Raw genomic sequence first — 23,087 nt, 5'->3', positions numbered from 1 at the left:
CGTCGAGTCGGCTATAAACAGTTTAGTGGATTGTGGGGGAAGGACACGGGAGGCCGTGAGGGATCCAGCACGGAGAAGCCTCCGCGCGGACAGTGGCCTCCGTGCAACGTTTCCAAGGTTTCTCTCGTGAGACCAGAATATCGAGTATGGAAACATTGAGGGCATCATGCGAGATATTATTTTTGGGATACGCAACCATATGTGAAGTTGTCAAGCGGTATAACCAAAAGTAAAAGCTCTAAAATAATACATTAACACATCATCACTCTCATTAAGAGGTCGAGTAAATCAAGCAATCTTGCCAGGTCCAAGTGGATATGCACCTAACATTGGTCTAGGACAAGTCACATAGTTAACTATTGTAAGTGTTTTGTCTTGAATTCTAGACTTGCGAGGCTCATTTGCTCCTGCATTGAAACTAGCCAGATACATTCAAAAAGGGGCTAGCCCCAACTTGTTTTGATGTTTTGACGTTTCGAACAGGTCTCCCTAGTTTCGCTAAACGGAATACAGGGCCGATCATCCAGGCATCTGACCCTAATTTCTTTCTATATGAGAGTCGAAACATGTCGACTATAGTGGGGCGGAATGGTATGATTGGAGAATGTCCAATTCCAATCCGGAGGCGGAGGTATTTAGAAAAGCCACCAACTAGAGGCGTTTATTACTGGCGAGAACAAGGAGCTCTGGGCACGGGGTCACAAGGAAATAGAGAAGTCTGGGGAACCGGAGACTCCACCCATTTTTTCCTAAAGAGGATTATAGTCATTCCCTTAATTACTCGATGATCGGACATGCTAACATTATAAGAACTGCATCTTACCCCACTGTTCATGGAATTCCACGATTAGTCCCGCCAATCCCGTCTATCACCGACTGGGTCACACCGAGATCGTCGATTCCAGTACTACATTATATAACATGGCGCAAGACAAGAAGGCACAAGAGGAGGTCTACGGCATCTCGACCGCTGTTGAAGACCCTGCTCGAGTTATCGGTGGCTATGGAGAAACCATTAAGCGTCACGGCGCAAAGACCAAAGAGGTCCAAAACGTCAGTGCTCTTCCAATTCTTAGTGTTGTACCGGCAGAATACTGATCTATACCTCGGGAACAATACAGGCCGATCTTTTCGCTGCCATCGAAGAGACCAAGATCGAAAGATGGAGCAAGGAATCCCTGCACTTGTACTGTAAGTTACGACTTTTCAACTAAGGCCGCATATATTTGCTAGACACTAACATTTGGTGCGACCATTACAGTCTGTATCTTCGTTGCATTCTGCTGCGCCTGTGCCAACGGTTACGATGGTGCGTGTTTTCTCGGCCTTATAATATGGCATTGACTAACCAAATATAGGATCTCTAATGGGTTCTATTCTCGCCATGGACCATTACCAGAATGTCTTCAAGACGGGAATGGATGGCCCCAAGGTCTCCCTTGTTACTTCACTCTACACAGTGTATGCTTCCTCTTTACTCTATACATATTGTGGCAACTGATATGAACCGTTCCCAGTGGTTCCATTGTCTGCACCCCCATCAGCGCTATCATTTCCGACAGACTTGGTCGTCGCAAGTGTATGTTTGTTGGAGGATGGGTCATTATTATCGGGTCTATCGTTATTAGTACTGCGATGACACTGCCACAATTCGTTGTCGGTCGATTTATCCTCGGTCTCGGCATTCAAATCATGGTCGTGTCCGCTCCTGCCTATGCCGTTGAAATTTCTCCGCCTCACTGGCGTGGTCGTGCCGTCGGTGAGTATTTTGTCTTGCTGGGAAGGAGAAATTATACATTATACCAGTTCTAATGCTAGAACAGGCTTCTACAACTGTGGCTGGTTCGGTGGCTCCATCCCTGCCGCCGCTCTCACATACGGTACCAACTTCATCGACAACAACTACTCGTGGCGCATTCCCTTCATCTGCCAGTGCTTCGCTTGCATTGTCGTCATTATATCTGTTTGGTTCATCCCCGAGTCACCTCGTTGGCTCATCGCCAACGGCCGGAACGAAGAGGCAGAAGCATTCCTGGTCAAGTATCACGGCAACGGTGACCCTAACGCTCGATTGGTCCGTCTTGAGATTGAGGAAATGAAGGAAGGTATTCGGATTGATGGTATTGACAAGAGATGGTGGGATTGTAAGTTTTGCACTGTCGATGCAATCGAGACTATTTGTCGCAACAGCAACTGACCAAGGTTTCCCAACTCGCTAGACCGACCATTCGTCCTGACGAAAAGTGGACGCTGGCGTTTCGCCCAGGTCATCATGATTTCCATCTTCGGACAGTGGTCTGGAAATGGTCTTGGTTACTTCAACGCCACTATCTTCAAGGCTATTGGATATGAGTCCAGCTCAACCCAGCTGTTGCTTAACCTCGTCAACTCTATTATCTCAGCTGTGGGTGCATTGACCGCCGTGTTCTTCACCGACAAGATGCGTCGTCGCCCTGTTCTTATCATCGGCACTTTTGGTGAGTGTCGTTTCGCCCCGTCCCGGTGTTATCTTGACCAGCTCGCTAATCAATACATAGCATGCGCTGTCGCCCTGGGTATCAACGCCGGTATCCTGCAGGAAGTCGCCAATACTGGTTCCATTGGCAAGAGAAAGGGCGAGGCCGCTCTTGCCTTCTACTACCTCTTCAACGTGATCTTCTCGTTCACCTACACTCCCCTCCAGGGTGTCATTCCGGCTGAGGCTCTGGAGACAACTACTCGCTCCAAGGGTTTGGCCCTGTCAGGCTTCATGGTCAGCAGCATTAGTTTCATCAGCCAGTTCGCTACGCCCATTGGTCTTGCCAACATTTCTACCAACTACTTCTGGATCTTCGTCGGCTGGGATGTTGTCGAGTCCGTTTGCTGGTACTTCTTCTGGTACGTACACTTGGATTCCATTCTCTATCCCCTAGCGTGCCAGAGTCCTTCCGTGCTAACTCCTGCTACTACAGTGTCGAATCTCAAGGCCGAACCCTCGAACAGTTGGAGTGGGTCTACCAGCAGCCCAACCCCGTCAAGGCTTCCCTGAACGTGGATAAGGTTGTTGTTCAAGAGGATGGTACCGTTACCGAGAAGATTGAAGCCGATGCTTAGATGAATCTTCGTTCATCGGAGTCTATTGGCACATCCACGTGTGCGTTGGATATGGTGCGGTGGAAAAGGGGCTGTTCCACGAGCTTGGCTCGGTTGTATACATATCCACTCTCGGCTTTGTGCGGGGAGGGGGATTTGGAAAGTTGTTTAATGTGGGATGCTAATCTGTTTTTTTTGGGCGACATAATAAGATATGAATGGATACTTGTCCGACGTTCAACTAGTGCGATAAGTCTGGTGAAACGCCTGTCTATGTAAGGTCCTCAAAGGGTCAGAACGTGCCGATGGATGATATATGGGGACTAGTCTCATAATTTCCCTAGGTTGAAACCTTGCGTAGTATGATCCACTATCAGTCCGAGGAAGATGTATCTCTTCAGGTGGTGAGTTACAGCAAATATGCTTACGCCAGGATAGTCCAAATAGTCCAAATCTTCCAAGGTTGGAAGGTTTCCCCGGAATCTATTTAAGCGTGGAACCTTTCCCTATTAGGAAGTTGGGGCACGTGGGGCTTGGTGGCTTCCAAGGTTTGTTTCCGCTTTGCCCAGCTTTTGTTAGGGATCATACATCATACACTCTTCACATCGTAGAGACATTAAGCTACCTAGGTAGTCGCCGGTTGAGGAAGTTGTAGCATGTGCTTGGCATCGTGATTTCCCAAGGAATGTCCGTAAAATAGGGTTTCTGCATGTCTAGATATTTCTCATGAGGCTATGGAAGATGTCGAGATTATCGGATATGAAGCTCGTCGCTTTTTTAGGAACTTATAGCACGTGGCGCTCAAATTTCCGAACTGGATAGTGCCATACGTACGCAGAATAGGCAAGAAAGTGATCAACAGAATGTATAGACGATCTATCTACCGCTATGCAGTTCTCTAAGTAGCTCCGTAGGAACGAAGAAAAAAGGCCGGAAAGGATCCCATAGGAACAATGGAAGATCCGATCCTCATTAAGCAACTAATCCTTCATGACAAACTCAGCGCACCGTTCCGCAATCATATAAATGGACGCCGAGATCGAAGCACCTCCACACCGGGGAAGCACACTTGCATCTGCAATTCGCAAATTGCGCACCCCATGTACCTTCAGGCTCTGGTCTACTACACCCTCCTCCTTTCTAAGTCTCATCCGACACGTGCCAGCAGGATCATAGCTCCCTGTCACCAGCCTCTTTATATACTCATCAATTTCCGTATCAGTCACAGTGCGCCAAGCGTCCTTCTGTGGCGGCAACGCCTTTGTAAGCTTTCTCTTGTCACTCTTGCTCTTTTTCTTGTTCATAAGACCATCTAAATACTCCAACCCCATTCCGGGTGCCATCGTTAACGGTGCCGGGTGTGGATACCCGACCTCCGGTCCGGCAAACTCGTCTGCCAACCGCATAGCGAACCGCACCGCCTTGCGCAGCCGCGTTCTGTCGCGTGTATCAACCAGCAATGGGAGTGTAATTTTCAGCGGCGCTTTCGCGTCAGAGCTAGACGTGAGCTCAACGCTGCCGGTAGTGTGGGGCTGAACAAGAGCCGCGTACCACGTCATGCAGGGCACTCCGGGAACACCGTGCTCGATGAGCGTGCTGAGTGGGGTAATCAAGATTTCAAGGTCTGTGACTTCCTTCTCACCGTCTTCAGGAGGGGTCACTGTCATTGTTGACTCGTCCAGCGTGTCCGAGTGCAAAAATGCGGCGCCCCATTGACCGTTAGAGGCAAGCACTCCGGTCCCGGAAAAGAGCCACAGCAAAAAGTGCCATAGGATAGCCACCGTCTGAATAATATGCAGTGTGTGCTTGAGTGGAAGCTCTGTCATGACCGGTACAAGGAGGTGAGTGGTTAAATTCGCACCCACTGCGGGGAGATCATGCACCACGGGAATCTTATGAGCAGACAAATGGTCCTTAGGGCCGATGCCACTGCTCGCTGTTAGCATCAGAAATGAGGATATCTGGAAAGTGCGATCAACCTTTGCATAAGCAGCTGTGGTGTGCCAAAGACGCCGCTGCAGACAATAACCTCCTGTTGGGCCTTGACCAGAATGTCGCTCCTTCCGGAATTAAGCCATACGCCAGTAACCCTCGCTCCGTCGTCCGAAAACTCTAGCTTCGTCGCTGTCACACCTGTACACACCGTCAGTCGTCCCTGTCTTTCATTCACAACCGATGCACCCAGCCACGCCGTCAACGCAGAGACCCTGTTCCCATCCGCATCAACCGAGACCTCGCTGCGGGTATATCTCTGAGTGCCTCGCTTTCCCCCTCCGTCATCCAGTCCTACTCTTTGCATCGCCGCATCTACATATGGCATGAGCCCTAGATCGCCTGCTCCTTTCCGTTGGATTGCCTTCTCAACCCGGGCAAAAGCTGGTGCTACCTTCTCCCAGCTCCATTCGTCCAACCCAAGCTCACGTGCCCAGCCGTCGAATTCGGGACGGCCGCCAGGACTCCATACCATGGAGTGAGCGCGACTAGTACCACCCAGCATTTCACCAGCTAAAAGTTGCACATGTCGCCCGCGCAAATGCGCGTTGGGTTCGGCGTGGTAGCGGACGACCCCGCTCTGTAGGATGCCAAGTAGCGGGATCCGTGAGAGAACCCCAGCGTTGACGCGACCTTTGTCCAACACTAGAACTGAGGTGTTTGGGGAGGCGGAAAGGCGGTGCGCAATTAGGCATCCGGCCGTACCGCCTAAGCAATGGCTTGGGTCAGCTGAGTTGATGAGTCTTGGTCAGGGGGAAGTGAGACGCACCACCGACAATGATGTAGTCGAACATCTTTCCGGCTACATCGTCCGCTGTCTTCTCCGGATATGTTGAAAAGGGCCACATTGTACCTCGTATTCACGAGCAAAGCTTTGGATTTTGTTTTGGTGATGAGGTGAGGTTGGCTTGAGGGCGGTGATGCCAATCTTGAGTCCCCCGATTGGACTAATGCCCCTTTCCATCGTCATCACAAGGCGAACATCTACATGGTCTTATTATACCTTGAACCCGTCTATTGTATATTGGATCTCACACAGAATTATACATTGACATGTGCCGAAGTTTTCGAATCCATTGTCTCGCGTACTCCCTCAACCTCGGTACTATTCCGCTCCAAAATATCATCCGCGCTAGAACTTTCAGGGATACGTATCATCGATTTCGGTGCCAACCGCCGGGATTTGGGCGCAGACATAGAGTTTCCAGCATATGACGAACTCAACTCATATGCGCTCCGTCCAGTTCCAGTACCTCCTCGAACCGATCCTATCAGGGATCTGATGCAAGGTATCGACGCCGTTATGATGACTACGTAGGCTTCGATGTATAGCCAGCGATCGTATTCGACGGTTGCGACAGTTGGATCATCGTGTGCGTATGCGAGGACTCGGGTTTGCACTGCTTTCATAACGGATGCTGCCATTGCACTGGATCCAAGAGATAACTCTGTTAGCTAGATATCTCCTGAGATAGGATCCGAATCAGTGGCTCACAAAATGCCCAATCCAAGGAGTGTGACCAAGCCCAACTTGACCCTTAATTTCAAATTCAAACTCCAGAATATATAAGTTGAGAAAACCGCCAGGTAAAGGTCTGTGGCCGAATTAAACGCTGTTGAAGTTAATTAGTCGCAGTCATTTGTGTAGGATCATGAATGGAAGCTCCTACAGCCCTGATAGTATCCGTAGTATGCTTGGACGCGGACATCCCAGCATCTTTCCTTCCCATGCTGTGTCCAGATAGCAGAACCATGTCCTGGGCATTGGACAAATAGAATTATGATCAATATCACGTTGGTCAAGATCTGTAACCCAACTATAATCCACAAGATCACTCTATGTGATCTTCTGGTGCCCAGTAGCTCAATGACGAAGAGAATGAAGGAAACGCGACCCAAAGTACCGCCAGCAATGCCGAATGTCTGCGTCAAGTAGTCGAACATGATGACTTTGGGAACGACCGTTTTTGAGTCAAGGTCCCAAACATGGCGACCAAACCCATGTTTGACGCACACGGTAAGCAGCGCTGATCCGATTATAGTAAGCCACTAAGTGCCAGGCAACAGGTCAGTTTTGATCGTTCGAACGACGTAGACAGACCAACCAAAGCCGAAACCATAAGGATGTCATCCCAGCCAAACTTCGAGATTCTTATTTTCGCAATCACTCTCAAGGCCACGGTGAGAATGGCAATCCCAGTCAGCGCCCAAATGTCTCTCAGCAGCCTTGGACCCCGGTCAAAGAGGGCGGCTCGAGGTGAGAGAGCCATGTCAGTCAATCAATGGCATGGAATTTCCCAATATAGGGGACAGGAAGGGTGCGAGAAACATGATCACGCGACAAATTAGACGTCGATAGATTGAGTTCTAAATATTCCCGAGATCAACCCGCTATATTTAGCCATTTATCATATCTACGTTTCAAAGGGAAAAATCTCATCGAAGATCTTCACGGGGTCCACCGGCCCCGGGAGCATTGTGAACTTGGTTTAATCAACTCCAGTGGCTGTACGGAGTACTCCCTGGCACGTTATCACTAGGTAACCTTCGAAAGTATAGAAGACTGTCGGAGGTCTCCGCTAGAATTGCAGGGATATAGATATAAAGATAAGATAATAGGCTTGACCTATCAAATATCGCGAAATACCCAAAGCTTAGAACATAGGAACAAGCCCTGCAGGGCATAGGCGTTATTCGATAACGTAGGAAGGGTGTTAATTGATCTGCGCGAAGAATCCGATCAGCGGGATATCTTCGGCGGGACGTTCGGCGGAATTTCTTGGAATCTCCGCCGAGCCTCTGATATCGATCCTGTGTGTGATATAGATTAAGGGTCCATTTGCCAATACTCCGTAGGCAGCAATTTTGTTATCCGTACTCCGTACATATTAAGACGTGCTTTTATCGACATCAGGCCCTTCGGTGGCAGTTCTAGCAAGACACAGAATAGCAGGCTTAAATTATGTCCTCGGTTCAGCGAGTAAACATTGGATTCTCTATCAGCTATGGAGAATAGAAGTAAATTCCATTAGTAGGAAAACTAGTTAGTAATTTTTTGGTCTGGGGCTTTTTGGTCTGGGGCAAGCTGGGGATCCCTGTGAGTCCACAGGTTTAGGTCTCGATAGTATACGCTTAGAAGGGTGCACGCTTTGATAAAAATCTTGTTAGACAACCAATATTATCAAATATGAGCAATTCGTAAATAAAATATTAGTAGGACGTCTAAGGGCACGCCTTGGGAACTGCTGTCAAACATCTAGAACTAGATAGCTTAGATGTCTTGGTGCCTCAGGTGTCAGTATTTCCCAGGCTGCAACGGGGTATCATAGACGCGGCTATGGTACCCTAATTTGGACACGAGGTGATCATGATATCCCAGACCCTTTTCGGTGACTTTTGCCGTCCAATGCTAGATTCAATTATTAGAAACAAAGTGGAACTTTAGGTAAGTGATACCTATAAACCCCCATTTAAACCGTAGATCCCCCAGAAAATGCAAGAAACCAAACTACCGCCTCACAATCAACTTCCCCTCAATTCAACATGGTCCAAATCAAGACCTCAATGCTGTTCACAACTCTGGGCCTCATGAGCGCCGGCACCGGTTGCTCCGCCGCAACTGTCACGAACAGCCTGCTACTAGCCGAGGTTGCCCACCAGCTATCCCTACCAGCGTCGACATGGTCAGCCAGCGGCACCCACACGGCGAAAGGGTATACCAGCGAATCGGCGGAGACGGCCTCTGTGGAGGGCTTGAAGCAGGACTGTGACAATATCAACCTCAACAAGAAGTTGGCCGTCGATTTCCGCAGCGATGTTTTTGGTCCTGGTGTTACGGGTTTCTTCTACAAATGTGAGAAGGTTAGCGAGGATACCAACAACTACTGGTTCACTATCAGTGCTGTCGACGAGACTCAAATCGACAAGCTTTGTGATCCGGATACTACCTATCCCATTGTCCATGATCAGCAGCATGATACTTGGTTCATTGATGAGCCTTTCGGTTGTACTCGACGAACCAATCCGGCGGACTTCTTTTAAGTACACAAAGAATGACATGCCCTGGTAAGTATATTCGAGTAAAGACGTTGGACAAAGTAGACTAACTACTTTCGCCAGAAAACTGCTTGGTCACTTGGGTTGTGAATGACTGGAGAATGAGAGATATGGATTAAGTCCGTAATTATACTCTCGTTGCTTCAATGTTTTGTTTCTAATAATACACTTGCCCGCTCCATATCAACTGTATAAACCAAAGTCGGGCACTTATTTCTATCCAGCTGTTGGTATTTAAAACTCGCACTCCTCAATGCCGAACTTGTTGCGGTGCTGCTTTTTGTATTCCAGAATCCATCGCCAGAGCCGTCGCTCAGTTATGAATATCTGCCCTGTATCTCGGAGGCCAGCACACTTGAACGGGTCATAGTTGGATCCCCAGTCTGAGACCATTGTCAAATGACGAGCCAAGGAAAGCTCGAAGGTCAATGGTTTGGTGAAAAGATCGATCTCTGAGGATTGGATCGGGGGTTCCGACAAGTCGTCTTGTCCGATCTTTTTGTAAAGGGTTCGATAACATGGCAGAGCTCTTTGTGAAAAGAAATATGTCTCGAGCTTCTGATGCGACGGGTAGACTGATTCCCACATGGTACGAAAAAGTGAAACGTCGTCAGTAGAATCGAATGCTAGGAACCTTGTGAGACACCAGGCAAATTGGCTATTTTTAACGCACTCAACGGCTTTTGGGACAGACAAGCCCATTGCTGGACTGTGCGGATCGGGTCCCGCTGCATCTTTGAAGCCATCTTTGAAACCGACGTAGAATTTATCATCTAGCCTGTGCCGCGATTGAGGAAACCCGGGAGGTGACAGAAGTAAGGGAAGTGGCACAGTAGTGGTGAATTCCCAATCGATTATGCACGTAATAGTGTACTGATCGTCGACAAATATGTTGCTCATCGTGAGGTCCGGGTGGCAGAGTGCAAAATTGACCGGATATGTGATTCCGGACCAGTTGGCCGAATATTGAGAGATCAAATGATTGAGCGCCTGAGCAGCAATAACATAGTCAACTCTATTTGCGGCGCTGTCGGCTTTTTGCCCAACAGTGACGAAGTCATTCCGAAGATCGCAGGCATCCCGCCACATATCCCTGCTGGGGTAGTCGTTCCTAGATGGCACTGGTGCAGCGAAGCAATGGTGTCCCAATGGTAGCGTTTCGGCGTGCTTGATCAAAGCCGCTATGAGACTGAGGTAGAATTCACTCTCGCTGATGAAAGGTCCACGAGGAATGCCTTTCAAAGACTGTCTTTTATGTCGTATGTGGCCTTTTGATAGGCATTCTCCAATAACGAAATACCCATTTTCTTCAAATAGAGACCCAATTTGGGCAAACCGGACTTGGGCAAGTTTCCAAGTAATGTGGCCAAGTTGGGACATCACTTTCTTGACTTCGAGTGAATCCAGGTGATCATGGAGATCGTTCCCCTCCCACATTGCTTCCAACGACTTGCCCTCCGCCTTGCTCATCAAAATGTATGGGATCCGGATAGGGTTGTTTGGATAGGCACTTCCGAACATCAGCTCCACGATACGGGACTTATCTTGCAGTTCGCTTACCAATATGAATAAACATCAGGAACAGGTACGTCTGTGTACGTTTTGAGATATTTGAGCGTAGCAGTTTCGCTTAAAAGAAGTTTGACGACACTCTCGTCAGACACACTGGGGTGATTCTGTACTGGAGAGCGCAGAACCCATTCAAGGCCATCTTCAAATAAAACGAAAACTGCCCAGTTGTAGCCGCCTCGTTTCGGACGCTGATTCAAATCGCATGTGCACGTGAGGCCCCGTCGCATCTCGCTTGCGAGGTGACAGAGAGCCCCCACATCGAACTCATTATACTGGAAGAGAGGGAATGCTTCTTTTCCCATGTTGTGAGCCATCATGATTGAGGCGGGGAGTCGCTCTGCTAGAGACAACTCGGTAAACCGCTGAATAGTGACAGGGCTTTCATGGTGAGGCAGGAGTCGTGGTAGCAAGTCCAAAATGCGAAGGTCGATGTTAATTTGCAGAAAAGAAAGCACCGAGGGCGTCGTTGCCTCAGAAAGGGCATCAGATCTATACACGTGACCAGTACCATCTTGAATCGTACGGGAGATTAAAGTGGAATTATCTGCCATACCATATGCTTGCTTGAGGTTCAGATAGTGGGAACCTAGACTTTTGGTTAAGGATCAAGTGTGGACATGGTTAACCCTAGGTTTCTCAAAGAGGCAATGAGATCATTCATTCGATTGTACAGAAAATCGACGCATATTTGCCTAGGTATATGTACACACCATACTCAAAGTTACTTGCATTTACACGGAAGAGGTATCCTCGTAGCGAGCATCCACGCTATCGACACCCCTGTATTCAAAGTACCGATTCCACTCCGGGTCCTCGATGAGTGCCTGCTTCAAGCTCTTCTCATACGCAAGAGAGAACTCAGGCCCATCATTCGATTCGGGAGACAGGTCGCGCGGTGGGTAAATGATAAAAACACCCTGGGTAACACAGTCCATCAGATGACGGTATGTAACTGGGGAGCCAAAGCCGAAGTCGGCACTTGAAACATTGGCATCGCGGTGATCCGTCTGCAGCACCGACATCGGTGGCAGTGAATCAATTCGAGTGTTCAGCGCTGTTCTATCGCGTACCGTGGCCACCATTTCCAGTGCCAAGTCCAAAGCCTCCTGCGTGGCACTGTCGGTCAACTGGCGGATGTAAAAGGCTAACTTTGGCAGCGGCCACTCTGAGATGACTTCTGCTGCGCTCGGGGCAGAGGACGGTGTCGTGGACGACATTGCTACCGCGATAACGTTTTGCTGGATGCGTGGGGGGACTTTGGGGCTGTGGAATCGACGCCGCATGTCAATGGCCTCTGCCCAGAATAGAGGCGCCGACAGATCTGGCTTGAATATTGGGGCCCGCAGTCGCGTAACCGTGCGCCAGATAAATGCAGAAAAAGCGTCGTAGGTAGAGATCCATGTGCCATCAGTCGGGGAAGCGAGCTTCTTCAGCTCTGCTGCTTTGTTCTTGGGTAAATGAAAGAGCAAGCTCTGGGCTGGGATATGATTCGGGTGAATCTCTGGCGGTGGCGGGCCATCAACTTTCAATTCCTCGCGTACTTCAGGCTTGGTCAGACGAGAAAGATCCAGGCATCGAGCGTCCCACAAGGGAAATTCCGTCTGATGGACAATTGCATAACAGTTCTCGGCTAATTGGTGAGTGAGCCCGGTCCATCCCATAACGTCATTGGAGTAGTGGTGATGGTGCATAATAAAGACCAATCCACCCCGGATGAAGTTGGCTTTATAGGACGCCACGGCTGGACTATTATCTGGGTGTGCCTCTGGCTTCTCTCCGTATGTCATAGGCGGCACACTCCAGCGCTGAAGATCACCCAGGATGGAGGTACGGAAATTGCCCTCTTCTATCTCATCAAATGACGGATAGTCCTTGCAAATATCCGGAGAGTCCAGCCATTGAACGCAGAATTTGACGGCACTGTTCTTTTGCTTGACAAAAGAATGTCCACCGGTAGAGTCCTTCTCAATTGTCCCACAAAGATGGCGTACTTGGCTTAGAGTTCGTTCAAGGCCAGCCTTCAGGACATCAACGGCTCGACTTTTGTCGGCATCTTCCAGACGAAAGAATAGAGCGTAGTTATTGTATGTACAGGCTGTCAAGTAGTCCAATGTAGACACTTTAAAGCGTTCTTCCGCTGGATCGTTCTCCCACCCCAAGGGCTGTACTCGAAAGACTTCCTGGTGAGCCATGACTACTTTTGGACCGACGTAAGCAATTGGGAGAAGACATCACCCGGACCGTCTCCGGAATTTAAACTGTCACTATATCTTAGAATGTGGAGTCAATGAATTTAGGCCGCCTCAAGCCGTGACAGATAGATGGGGCCACAATGCCTCTGCCTCCTTTAGGAAGCTGGATTGTCCAACTAAAAGACAGAGATGGCTTAGTGCTTACGGACGACGGCCCCAGTACGGGAGATTATGACATCGCTTACGGAGTACTCCGTAGGGCATTGACAATCCCTTGTTCTCCACTGATAGTCGCCGACATACTCGATGGGGAATATTTCTCACTGGGACACGTGATAATCCATAAGACATTAAGCGAATTTGAAGGGAAACGTTTGGGATTCAATCTTTATGCCAAAATAAAATAAACAGACAAGGAAAAGATTGTAGAGTAAAGTACATTGCCAAAAAGGGCAAGAAATCAATATATGGCAGGATATGTGCTCAGTCAAAGAGCGTAAATGAGGAAAACATTCATTCTTGGCCAGTTCGGCCTTCAACCACATCGAGACACCACTCAGTCTTGAGGTCTGGAGTAAGTATACCCGATTTCTTCAGAATGGTCTCAGCAAGAGCCGGGACAGATTCACTGGTCAAAATCTCCAGGATCTGCAAATTAGCTTCCAACTCGCGGGTGATCCAGTTTCTGATCTCAATAGCGACCAGTGAATCCAGCCCATAAACAGTGATAGGTGCAGCAGGATCAAGGTCTTCCATCGGACGCATAAGGATACTAGAGATCTTGTTGAGCACGGCAGCCCCAACGATGGCCTCGGCCCCTTCGCGGGACTTCGATTGCCGGATAGCAAGTCCCGGCGAAATCTCGGTACCGTTGTGCGCAGACTCGGCCAATTCACCCGCGCCAGCGAGGGTGGAGAGGCGCAACAGGTGCGACAGTTTGGTATCGTTTACCCAGAAGGGCTGTTCACTGGCCGGTGTGGATTTGACAGCTCCAAACCCAGCCACACAATGACCCTCGCATGAAAGGTCGAACTCGTCGCGGATAGCTGCGGTAACAAGACCACGGATATCTGTTGCGTCGACGGAGGCCGTGCCGAGTTGTTTGGAAATTGCCTCGCGCTTCTGGTCGTCGGAGAGGTATCCGACTCCACGCACAATGGGGAGATCGATTGTCGAACAGCGCATCTTGGCTGTCTCGGGGTACTGCGCGAGCGCTGCCATGAAGGTTCCACTGGCTGCGTAGGGGGATTGGCCCATATTACCAACGAAACTAGCGGCGGATGAGAGGTTGACGAAGAAATCCACGCTGCCCTTAGTTGTTGTCAATGCCCGTTGAACGTTCCAGATTCCGTGGACTCTGGGCATCATCACGGTCTGGTAGTCCGCAAAACTAAGCTTTTCAAAGAGCGTATCCTAAGAAAGGAGTTAGTGGAGATGACCTTTGTAACTTGGTGTGAAGAGACTTACCCGGAGAACCATAGCGCCAAATACAACGCCACGAGCGGGAGGCATGCGAGCGAGGAGCGGAACAAGATTTTGCTCCACGCTCTGCTGATCCGCCACATCGCAGCAACAGACCTCCACATTGACACCCTGTCGAGTAAGATCTTGGATAGTCTGCCCAGCCGTTTCAGTCTTAACACCACTGCGAGAGACCAGGATAAGGTTCTTGGCTCCCTTCTCTGGCAACCAACTGGCAATGTCGAGACCAATGCCGCCGGTCCCACCGACGATGATATATGAAGCGTCTGCGCGAAGAAGATTTTCATCTCTTCTAGCGGGGTGGACCTGTGTGGTGAGTTAGCGTAAAAATTCATTCGGTCTAAACACGAGCGTCATAGATTTGAGCAAACATACCTTAACCATGGAGTCATCCGTGACCTGGACGACCATTTTGCCGATTACTTGGCCACCCTGCAACGCCCGGAATCCAATCTCAACATCTGAGATGGGAAGAGTGGTGACAGACCACCTTGACTGGGCGTTGGTGTCGACGAACAGCTTGAACGCATCACGCAGAAGCCGTTTCGTCAATTGCGGACGCTTCTCTCTGACTATCCCCAAGTCAACAGATGCGAAAGAGATATTCTTGTTGAAGTGAGCCATCTCTAATCGAGAGTTGGTCGTAATATCTCGCTTGCCCAGTTCAATGAAGCGACCAAACGGCGCAACACACTCGAATGTTGCTTGCAAAGCATCGCCACTGAGCGAGTTAAGAGCAACATCCACACCCTCACCACCAGTGGCGTGCTGAATACCTTCAGCGAATGACATGTCACGGCTGAAGAAGATATTGTCTTCCTTGAGCTGGTAGGTTTCCATGAGGAAGTTTTTCTTCTCGGGGCTGCCGACGGTTGCGAAAATATTAGCTCCAACACTCTGAGCAATGATAATTGCAGCTTGGCCAACTCCTCCTGCAGCGGCGTGAATCAGGACACTCTCATCTTTAGTCAGTCGACCCAGGTCAATAAGTGAGTAGTAGGCAGTACAGAACACAGCTGGGATGGAAGCTGCGATCTCGAATGGCATATCGTCGGGAATGACCCAAGATCCAGAGGCTGGGCAGCGAGTGAAAGTAGACAGTGAGCCTGGTGACATCGCACATACACGATCTCCAACTTTGAAGTCAGACACCGCAGCTCCCACTTGAGTCACGACTCCGCTACACTCCTGTCCGAGTCTATCGCCTTGAAGTTGGCCCATGGCCATCAAGACATCTCGGAAGTTGAGACCGGTGCTGTGGACCTGGATCTCAATGTGGTCTTCCGGCAGGGCTCCATTGCGGGAAACATCATCTGTGAAGTAAAGCTCATCGAGACCCCTCCCAACTCCAGCAGCGAGTCGTAAAGCCCGATCTTGTTTGAAGGGCTGCATCTGGGGAGGCGCATCTGGCGTCTCTTGCTGGACACTGAGGTTCAATGCGTTGTTATCAATCAAGCGGGGCACACAAACGTTGCCATTTCGGACAACAAACTCCCAGTCGTTCTGGTCCAGCTGTGATTTCTGACAGAAGACTCCGTTGAATACCTTAAGTATGTGGTTCACGGCCTCAGCGTCGGGCATGTTCTCCCGTTCTCCTAGATCAAGTGTTGCGAATTGCAGACCAGTCTCTGATCTCACAGTGCGAGCCAGTCCGATGGCCATGTTCGCGCCAAGGGATTCCAGGTCAGTTTTACTGTGACGGACAACCCACAGTAGACCTCGAGCCCGGCTCAGAAGACGTTGTAGTGTCTGGAATTTTTCGTGAGTCAGGTGTGACAGGATCGAGCGATCCATTCCCCCAAGGAAAATACACCATTTCCCGGTGACATCAACCTCATCAGAGTCCGCAGCAGTAATGGGCTCAACACCAGTGATCTTCCTGAGGCCAGATTCAAGGCTAAGGGATGATACACTGCCGATTGAGTCACTTCCGAGAACCACAACATCACCGGCGTTTGCGGGACCCGTTATTGGGGTATTAGCGGTGGATGTCATGAGACAACCAGATTGGAACGATGCTCCAGGAAAATCCTCGATACACAGATCGACCCCAGAGAAGTCATTCTCCTTCATCACGTTGCTCCATCCTTCGACGGTGAGGAGGGGTCCGTCCTTGCGGAATTTGTCATTGGCCAGCCACCACCCCGGGAGGAGTGCGAATGGGAAGTGAATCGCCTTTGGCACGGTTTCTTCAATGAGTACGATCTTCCCACCAGGCTTCAAAAGGCCTCGGATGTTTGACATTGTCTGGCTGATGTCGGGAGTAGCATGCAGCACGTTGCAAGCAACCACAACGTCGTATGTGCCATTACTGAAGCCTTGGGCAGTGGGGTCATCCGACACATCTAGTGCCTGGTACGTCATGAGATTTCCCCAGCTCTCGAACTTTGTCTTTGCCTTTTCAAAGAAGGCGGGAGAGATGTCGGTGTAGGTGTAGTGGCCGAACCGAGGCGTAGATCCTCCTTCGCCTCCGCCCAACCTCTGCAAAATAGGCAAGGTGGCACCACCTGTTCCAGCACCGATCTCAATAATGTTGAGTGTAGGGTTTTGATGTGCCATCTTGTCAACGCAGACAGAGACATTGGCGTAAGCCTCACGGAGAGAGTCAAGGTCACTGTAGTATCTTCCGATTCCGTCATCCTCCAGAAGCACAGTCAAGGCGTCTACCTTGCCCCTGAGGATTTGAGGAAGTAACTCTCCCACTCTGAATGCCAACTCACCTGCTCCATTGACAGTTCTATTCTGTTCGAGAACATCAAGGGGCAAGGGATCTTTGAAGCCCGCCTTTTGGCAAGTGTTCTGAGCCCAACGATAGAACTTCTGATGATGTGGCTCGAATGTCGATATTTCATCTTCGGTCACAGAGTTGACCATCTGTGTGAGGTAGTGCTCTGCCACAGCTTCGAGTCGCTGCATGCGCTTCATTCCTTGAGCCGTATCAGTCTCGGGGCGAGGGAGCTGCCGATAATCTTCGGCGGAGAGGAAATCGAAGCAGGGCTCATATTGCATCTTGTAGCAAATCTGATCAGGCGAAGTGTCCTTTGAGCCTTTGATATCGTTCGATACCGGCACCAAAGTGATACCATTGATGTCAATCAACGGATTCGCTGGGTTGCTAGAAGCAGTAGCGAATATGCGGTTGGTGTCAGGATTACTTGCAGATTCATTTCCTGACATGCTGCCATAGAGTTGCAGTACAGCACCAGCACTTATTTCTTGGCACAATGAAATGGAAACCTGCTTAACATGTGACGGCACATGGGTGATTTGTGGCCCAGGCTCGCCATATCCATGAAGGACCCACGTAACTTGACTACATAGGTCGAGTGTAACGGGGTGCACAATGCAGGGGGTCTCATGTCCGTGAGGCATCGCTGCCTTCGTGTCGGGGATACGCAAGGTAGCGATTGCTAGATGATCCCTGCTCACGGAGATATCGGTGAGTCCTCGGAAAAGAGGACCGTAATGGACACCACCTTTAGCGATGTTCTCATAGAGGAAAGTGCTGTCCACGGGCAATTTGCATGAATTTCGCATATTCAATGCTTGTTGAGTAAACCGTGCGGTCTTCTCCAGCTGCTGTCGAGAGCCATCGACAGGATTGACGTCCTTGGCTTCTTGCACCATAATGAAACCATTGCAGTGTTGGTCCCATCCACGGCCCTCAGCCCATGAGAAAACCTTGAACTCGTGCCAGCCGAGGACGGATTTACTAGGGGCTTCCGATCTGGATGGTTTCAAACTCAGCATTGTCTCCACGGATGAATTGTCCGGGATAGTGAGGACACGGTTAATGAAGATATCGCGGATATCGATCTTTCCGGGCGTAACATGGTGCAGCTGTGCGTGTTGTGATATAGCCTCCATGGCCATGGCCAAGAATCCGGTCATTGGATACACAGTTGTACCATATACTCTGTGTTCGCGAATCCAAGGGTGGTCTTCTGCACGAATGATGTTCCTCCATCGAGGCTCAAAGTCGACATTCTCCATGCACAATGAGCCAAGGATATCGCTCCGAGCGAACTGACCACGGAAATGGTTATCAGCTACCCGGGAGCTAGACCAGTACCTTTCCGAGTGGTTCCATGGATATCTAGGAAGATTGGTCAAGACGGCTGGCTTCCTTGTTGTTGTTTTCACGTTGGGGAAGTTGATAGCCTGGAAGTTGAGGCTCATGCCTTGTGTGAAGAGCGAGCCAGCGAGGTTTTGGACAGCCTCGATGTCATCTACCTTGCGTTTCAGAGTGTGCAGGTATTGCACATTAGAATTTGGGGCGTATGTCTGCGCAATGTCTTGGACAGGTGTTTTCAGGGCAGGGTGAGGGCCGATTTCGACCAATGTGGTGATTGGTGTATTTGCCTGCTCATCAGTGACAAGGCTCTTCAGACCCTCCACAAACTCCACTCGAGAGACCAGATTATCGACCCAGTAGGAGGCATTCAAAGTCCTTCCCGGGACCAATTTTCCATAAACGGTCGAATGGAATGGAACCTCGGAGTCGCGAGGCGCAATCTTGCCAATCAGACATCGATACTCCTGCGACACGATCTTCATATGGTGGGAGTGGTAAGCAACATCGACCTGCAGTCTCCGGGTGAAGATCCCTTCTTTGTCCAAGGCAGCCTGGAGATCTGTGATGACATCTGCATCACCAGAGAGAGTTACGCTCGAGTCGCTGTTCACACAAGCAATAACCGCCCGATTCCCTCGCATGGCATCCAAGATTTGCTGAATGTCTGAAGCGCTGGCTCCAACCGCCAACATACCTCCCTTGATAGACTTGTCGTTTGCAACCAGATTGGCTGCGACGCCACGAGAGTACGCCACGCGAACACATTCTTCGAGATTCAGAATGCCCGCCGCGTAAGCTGCTGCAATCTCTCCACTAGAATGGCCGACCACTGCCTTGGGGTGAATGCCCCAGGATGAGAGCAAATCAACTAACGCTAGCTGTACAGCAGTGCAAGCGGGCTGGCTCATGTATGCAGCAGAGATAGAGCTCGCGCTAGGGTCAGTCAAAAGCAATTCATCTTCGTATGGGACGTTAGTGTCTGAAAGGATCGTTGTCGACAGCGTTGGGGTTGAATTGAGCCATACCTATAATCGAGAACGTAGCACCGAGCGATTTCAAGCAAGTATCCACGTCCCGCATAGTCTGCTTGAACACCGGGTAAGTGCTCAGAAGTTCTTTTCCCATGCCGTACCATTGTGCACCTTGTCCAGTAAACACAAAGCCGACAGTAGGCTCTTTGGAAGAACGAACAGGCACTGCGTTGTTATCCAGCGATGCTGTCAGCTCCTGACTGAGGACTGCAGAGGATGCCAATCTCCAAGGCAAGAATGTTCGTCGCTGTCCCAGCGTATAGGCCAGGTTACCCATAGCGCTGTCGTCGAAAACAACTGGGAAAAGATCGAGGTACGTTGCAACTGATTTTCCAAGGTGAAGAGCAGCCTGTTTATCGTAGGCAGACACAACGTACAACTTGCGCTTCAGAGGATCGTCGTTTTGGGCAAGGTCGCCTTGGTGTCGGGGACCACGCTGTAGAATAACATGGGCATTGGTCCCGCCGAAGCCGAAGTTGTTCACACTCGCGTAGGGTTTGCCACGGGGCCACGGCATCAGCTTCTTGGGAACCTAGTTGCGTGTTTAGCTATGTCTCGCTGATACTCTAAGACGGCTCTCGATCTCACCTTCATATTCCACTTCTCCATGGGTATCTCATCGTTCGCCTTCTCGAAATTGCAATTTGGGGGTACAAAGCCTCGCTCAAGTGCCAGGGCCGTTTTGATCACAGAAACAACACCACTTGTTCCTTCAAGATGACCAATGTTCGATTTCACAGACCCAACCAGCAACGGTTGACGCGGGGTGCGTCCTTTTCCAAAGACGGCATTCAATGCAGTAGCTTCGAGGGGATCACCAACTTTGGTTCCTGTGCCGTGAGCCTCGACAAATGCTGTCAAGGACGGGTCGATCCGTGCCTCTTCGTAGACTTGACGAATCAATGCTTCCTGTGCCTCGCCATTCGGCATTGCAATACCTCTGGTCCGTCCATCCTGGTTGAGACCACTGTTAATAATTACAGATCGGATGACATCTCCAGCAGCTTCTGCATCCTCCAAAGATTTCAATATAATACATCCAGCACCTTCACCTCGGCCAAAGCCAGTACCGCGATGATCAAATGCATATGAACGACCAGTGTCAGAAAGTAGTCTTTGAGGAATGACCAGTCAGCTTCGATATGTTACGGGACTGCCAGTTTCACTTACCTGGAACGTGTCATCGCGATGAAAGCCTCGGGGGTTATATTCAGGTGGCATCCTCCCACAATGGCCATTGAACATTCACCATTCCGGATACTCTGACAGGCCAGATGCAGAGCAGACAAGCTGGAAGAGCAAGCTGTGTCCACTGTAACACTAGGCCCATTCAAATCGAAATAATACGAAACCCGGTTCGCCTGCAACGACAGGGCGGTTCCGGTGGAAGCATACATGGGGATAGCGGTCGCATCTCTCGTGTTGTTGATTTCGTAGTCGGGGTATGATCCGCCGGCGAAGACACCCACCTTTTGGCCGGTGATCTCATGGCTTGTGATTCCAGCGTTCTCGAGCGCTTCATACACACATTCCAGAAAAATGCGTTGCTGCGGATCCATTGATCGTGCCTCTTGGAGTGTAATGTTGAAGAAGGGCGCATCGAATAGGCCAATGTCTTCTGTCAGGAAGTGAGCGCCTACTGGGTTGAAGGAGCCTGGTCGATCCGGATCAGGGTGATAGAACGAATCAGCGTTGAATCGGGTCTTTGGGATTGGTGACCAGGCACTTCGGCCTCGAGAGCAGAGATCCCAGAATTCGTCGGCCGTCGAAACGTCTCCGGGGAGGCGGCAAGACATGCCGATGATCGCTGTTCGCTTGGGCACATCGCCGGTGGCATTATCGGGGATATCACTAGGCGTCTGCAAAGATCCATTTGCACTCTCAATAACTGGCGTTCCAGTCCCAGAGGGCTGTTGAAGGCGCATCTTTGAAATAGGTTCAGTGTCTGGTTTGAAGATGTCGAAGTATGTACCTGGCAGTGATCACCGCCAATGTCCAGCAAGTGTCCAAAGAAATATCGATTTGCAAGAAAAGAATGTATAGAATAGTACAATCACGCAGTGTTCGAAACGGGCAATCGGTTCATCCAAGTACTTCCTGGATGGCGAAAAAAACAACAACAACAAGGGCGTTAAGATGGTTAGAGTACCAACCACCCTTGCATTACCATCCAAGCACACGCGTGCCGATCTCTGTCCAGCGGTTTCCTGATTGAAACAGGGGATTTAACCTTGAATCGGGCAATGCTGGGTCGAGAGAAGGTGTGTGCTTGTTTTCCTTGATGACGAATCCAGCAAATCGCACCTGCGCAGGCATATCAATGGGGTCCTCCATGCATCAAAGCATCCCCTCCACTCGTTTTTCCATTAGTTGTTTCCAGGGCTGTAGATCAGGATCAATAGATCTGATGTTGTCTTGCCATATCTTTGCGGTAATCGATAGTGTTTTTTACCCGATGCCCTTGCTAAGGCGAGGGTGCGTACTTTCGTACATTCCAAACACAGGGGCAAACCCCAGGGACCCTGGCAGATTCCTGACGGCATAATTCGCCATTGATGCCTCCTCGCGTAGCAAGTATCTTTATAGCACCCTCCGAGAGACATTCTATCTCGCGTTTTTCTCCGAAATATTCCCCAGCTGATTATCACAATGAAGTTTCTCTGCCTCCCAGGAGGCTACTGCAGCGCCAAGGTATGTCAAGCCTTTTGTCACGTGGAATGAGACCATTCAGGTGAAGCTGACTATTACAACAGGCTCTCAAAACACAGTTAGGTAAGCTGTGGTTGATGCGATAGACGTTGGAAGAGAACTAATGGTAGATCCCAGGCCCATTCTGCGATGCCCTCGCTTCCAATGGAAACGCCAGCTTCCATTACACTCAGGGAACCACTGAGGTGCATGTTCCCCCAGAATTTGCCGGGTTTTTCGGTCCGCCGCCGAACTATACCTTCATGGAGGCCAATGGGCCTGCGATCCAGGCGAACATGCGCGACTTCCCGAGACGCGACACCCCAGAAGAGGCAATCAAAGCCGCTGTGCAGGCGGCAGGTGATCCCTCATTCTCGTGTGTCACTGAGGTCATGGACCGTCTGGTTGGCATTCTCGACAGTAACGACGACATTGGTGGTGTGATTGGCTTCTCTGAGGGTGCCCAGACTGCCGCATCACTTATTCTTGAAGAGCGAAGAAGGGAGAGTGAACTTGGTCGGATCCCTCGACTTAAATGCGCGATTATGTTCGGTGGATGGCCACCGGTGCACCCGGTGACTGGCAAGGTTGTTACGGCGGACGACTATTATGAAGTACCGATCACTATTCCCACCTGTCATGTTGTCGGTGCGTCGGATCCGTTCCTTGACGGGTCAATGGCACTGTACAATATGTGCGATCCAGATACCGCCGATCTGTTTGATCATGGAGCGGGGCATTTAATTCCAAGAAAAAAGCAGACTGCCGACGAGATTGCTGTAGTCGTGCGCGAGATGATCAACTCTGTGGCTTGATTTGTATAACATTTGGATCTATCTAGCAATACACCAGAAACAACCCCGTTGGGATTTACACTGTATTTCTATAACACGTGCATTTCATGTTCAGTTCATAAATAGAAATAAA

General features: G+C 49.9%; 8 protein-coding genes across 8 annotated transcripts; 3 read left to right on the top strand and 5 right to left on the bottom strand.

The window, feature by feature from the left end:
- Nucleotides 1-921: 921 nt before the first annotated feature.
- On the top strand, nucleotides 922-3,093 carry N7489_009104 (uncharacterized protein; the record flags this gene model as incomplete). Its single annotated transcript, XM_056714854.1, has 9 exons — nucleotides 922-1,053; nucleotides 1,122-1,191; nucleotides 1,262-1,309; nucleotides 1,359-1,461; nucleotides 1,518-1,759; nucleotides 1,824-2,144; nucleotides 2,220-2,477; nucleotides 2,538-2,877; nucleotides 2,952-3,093. 9 exons carry the CDS (start codon nucleotides 922-924, stop codon nucleotides 3,091-3,093), a joined length of 1,656 nt encoding a protein of 551 aa, XP_056562476.1.
- Nucleotides 3,094-4,052: 959 nt separating this feature from the next.
- N7489_009103 (GMC family oxidoreductase) lies at nucleotides 4,053-5,912 on the bottom strand (the record flags this gene model as incomplete). The annotated part of the gene is made up of 3 exons (XM_056714853.1): nucleotides 4,053-5,001; nucleotides 5,052-5,772; nucleotides 5,834-5,912. The coding sequence occupies 3 exons, from the start codon at nucleotides 5,910-5,912 to the stop codon at nucleotides 4,053-4,055; spliced, it is 1,749 nt and encodes a 582-aa protein (XP_056562475.1).
- Nucleotides 5,913-6,105: 193 nt separating this feature from the next.
- N7489_009102 (uncharacterized protein) lies at nucleotides 6,106-7,334 on the bottom strand (the record flags this gene model as incomplete). Its single annotated transcript, XM_056714852.1, has 4 exons — nucleotides 6,106-6,493; nucleotides 6,560-6,677; nucleotides 6,735-7,113; nucleotides 7,170-7,334. 4 exons carry the CDS (start codon nucleotides 7,332-7,334, stop codon nucleotides 6,106-6,108), a joined length of 1,050 nt encoding a protein of 349 aa, XP_056562474.1.
- Nucleotides 7,335-8,607: 1,273 nt separating this feature from the next.
- Nucleotides 8,608-9,105, top strand: N7489_009101 (uncharacterized protein; the record flags this gene model as incomplete). The annotated part of the gene is made up of 1 exon (XM_056714851.1): nucleotides 8,608-9,105. The coding sequence occupies one exon, from the start codon at nucleotides 8,608-8,610 to the stop codon at nucleotides 9,103-9,105; it is 498 nt and encodes a 165-aa protein (XP_056562473.1).
- Nucleotides 9,106-9,354: 249 nt separating this feature from the next.
- Nucleotides 9,355-11,009, bottom strand: N7489_009100 (uncharacterized protein; the record flags this gene model as incomplete). Its single annotated transcript, XM_056714850.1, has 2 exons — nucleotides 9,355-10,630; nucleotides 10,681-11,009. The coding sequence occupies 2 exons, from the start codon at nucleotides 11,007-11,009 to the stop codon at nucleotides 9,355-9,357; spliced, it is 1,605 nt and encodes a 534-aa protein (XP_056562472.1).
- Nucleotides 11,010-11,423: 414 nt separating this feature from the next.
- N7489_009099 (uncharacterized protein) lies at nucleotides 11,424-12,884 on the bottom strand (the record flags this gene model as incomplete). Its single annotated transcript, XM_056714849.1, has 1 exon — nucleotides 11,424-12,884. One exon carries the CDS (start codon nucleotides 12,882-12,884, stop codon nucleotides 11,424-11,426), a length of 1,461 nt encoding a protein of 486 aa, XP_056562471.1.
- A 513-nt stretch (nucleotides 12,885-13,397) lies between these two features.
- Nucleotides 13,398-21,397, bottom strand: N7489_009098 (type I polyketide synthase; the record flags this gene model as incomplete). The annotated part of the gene is made up of 6 exons (XM_056714848.1): nucleotides 13,398-14,297; nucleotides 14,352-14,672; nucleotides 14,742-19,399; nucleotides 19,467-20,004; nucleotides 20,061-20,586; nucleotides 20,643-21,397. 6 exons carry the CDS (start codon nucleotides 21,395-21,397, stop codon nucleotides 13,398-13,400), a joined length of 7,698 nt encoding a protein of 2,565 aa, XP_056562470.1.
- Nucleotides 21,398-22,121: 724 nt separating this feature from the next.
- On the top strand, nucleotides 22,122-22,975 carry N7489_009097 (uncharacterized protein; the record flags this gene model as incomplete). Its single annotated transcript, XM_056714847.1, has 3 exons — nucleotides 22,122-22,163; nucleotides 22,226-22,244; nucleotides 22,299-22,975. 3 exons carry the CDS (start codon nucleotides 22,122-22,124, stop codon nucleotides 22,973-22,975), a joined length of 738 nt encoding a protein of 245 aa, XP_056562469.1.
- Nucleotides 22,976-23,087: the final 112 nt, after the last annotated feature.

Source organism: Penicillium chrysogenum (genome assembly GCF_028827035.1).
Source record: "Penicillium chrysogenum strain IBT 35668 chromosome Unknown utg000005l_segment0_segment0, whole genome shotgun sequence".
NCBI lineage: Eukaryota > Fungi > Ascomycota > Eurotiomycetes > Eurotiales > Aspergillaceae > Penicillium > Penicillium chrysogenum.
Note: the sequence above shows the minus strand (reverse complement) of the source record. Positions and strands in the feature narration are given on the sequence as shown.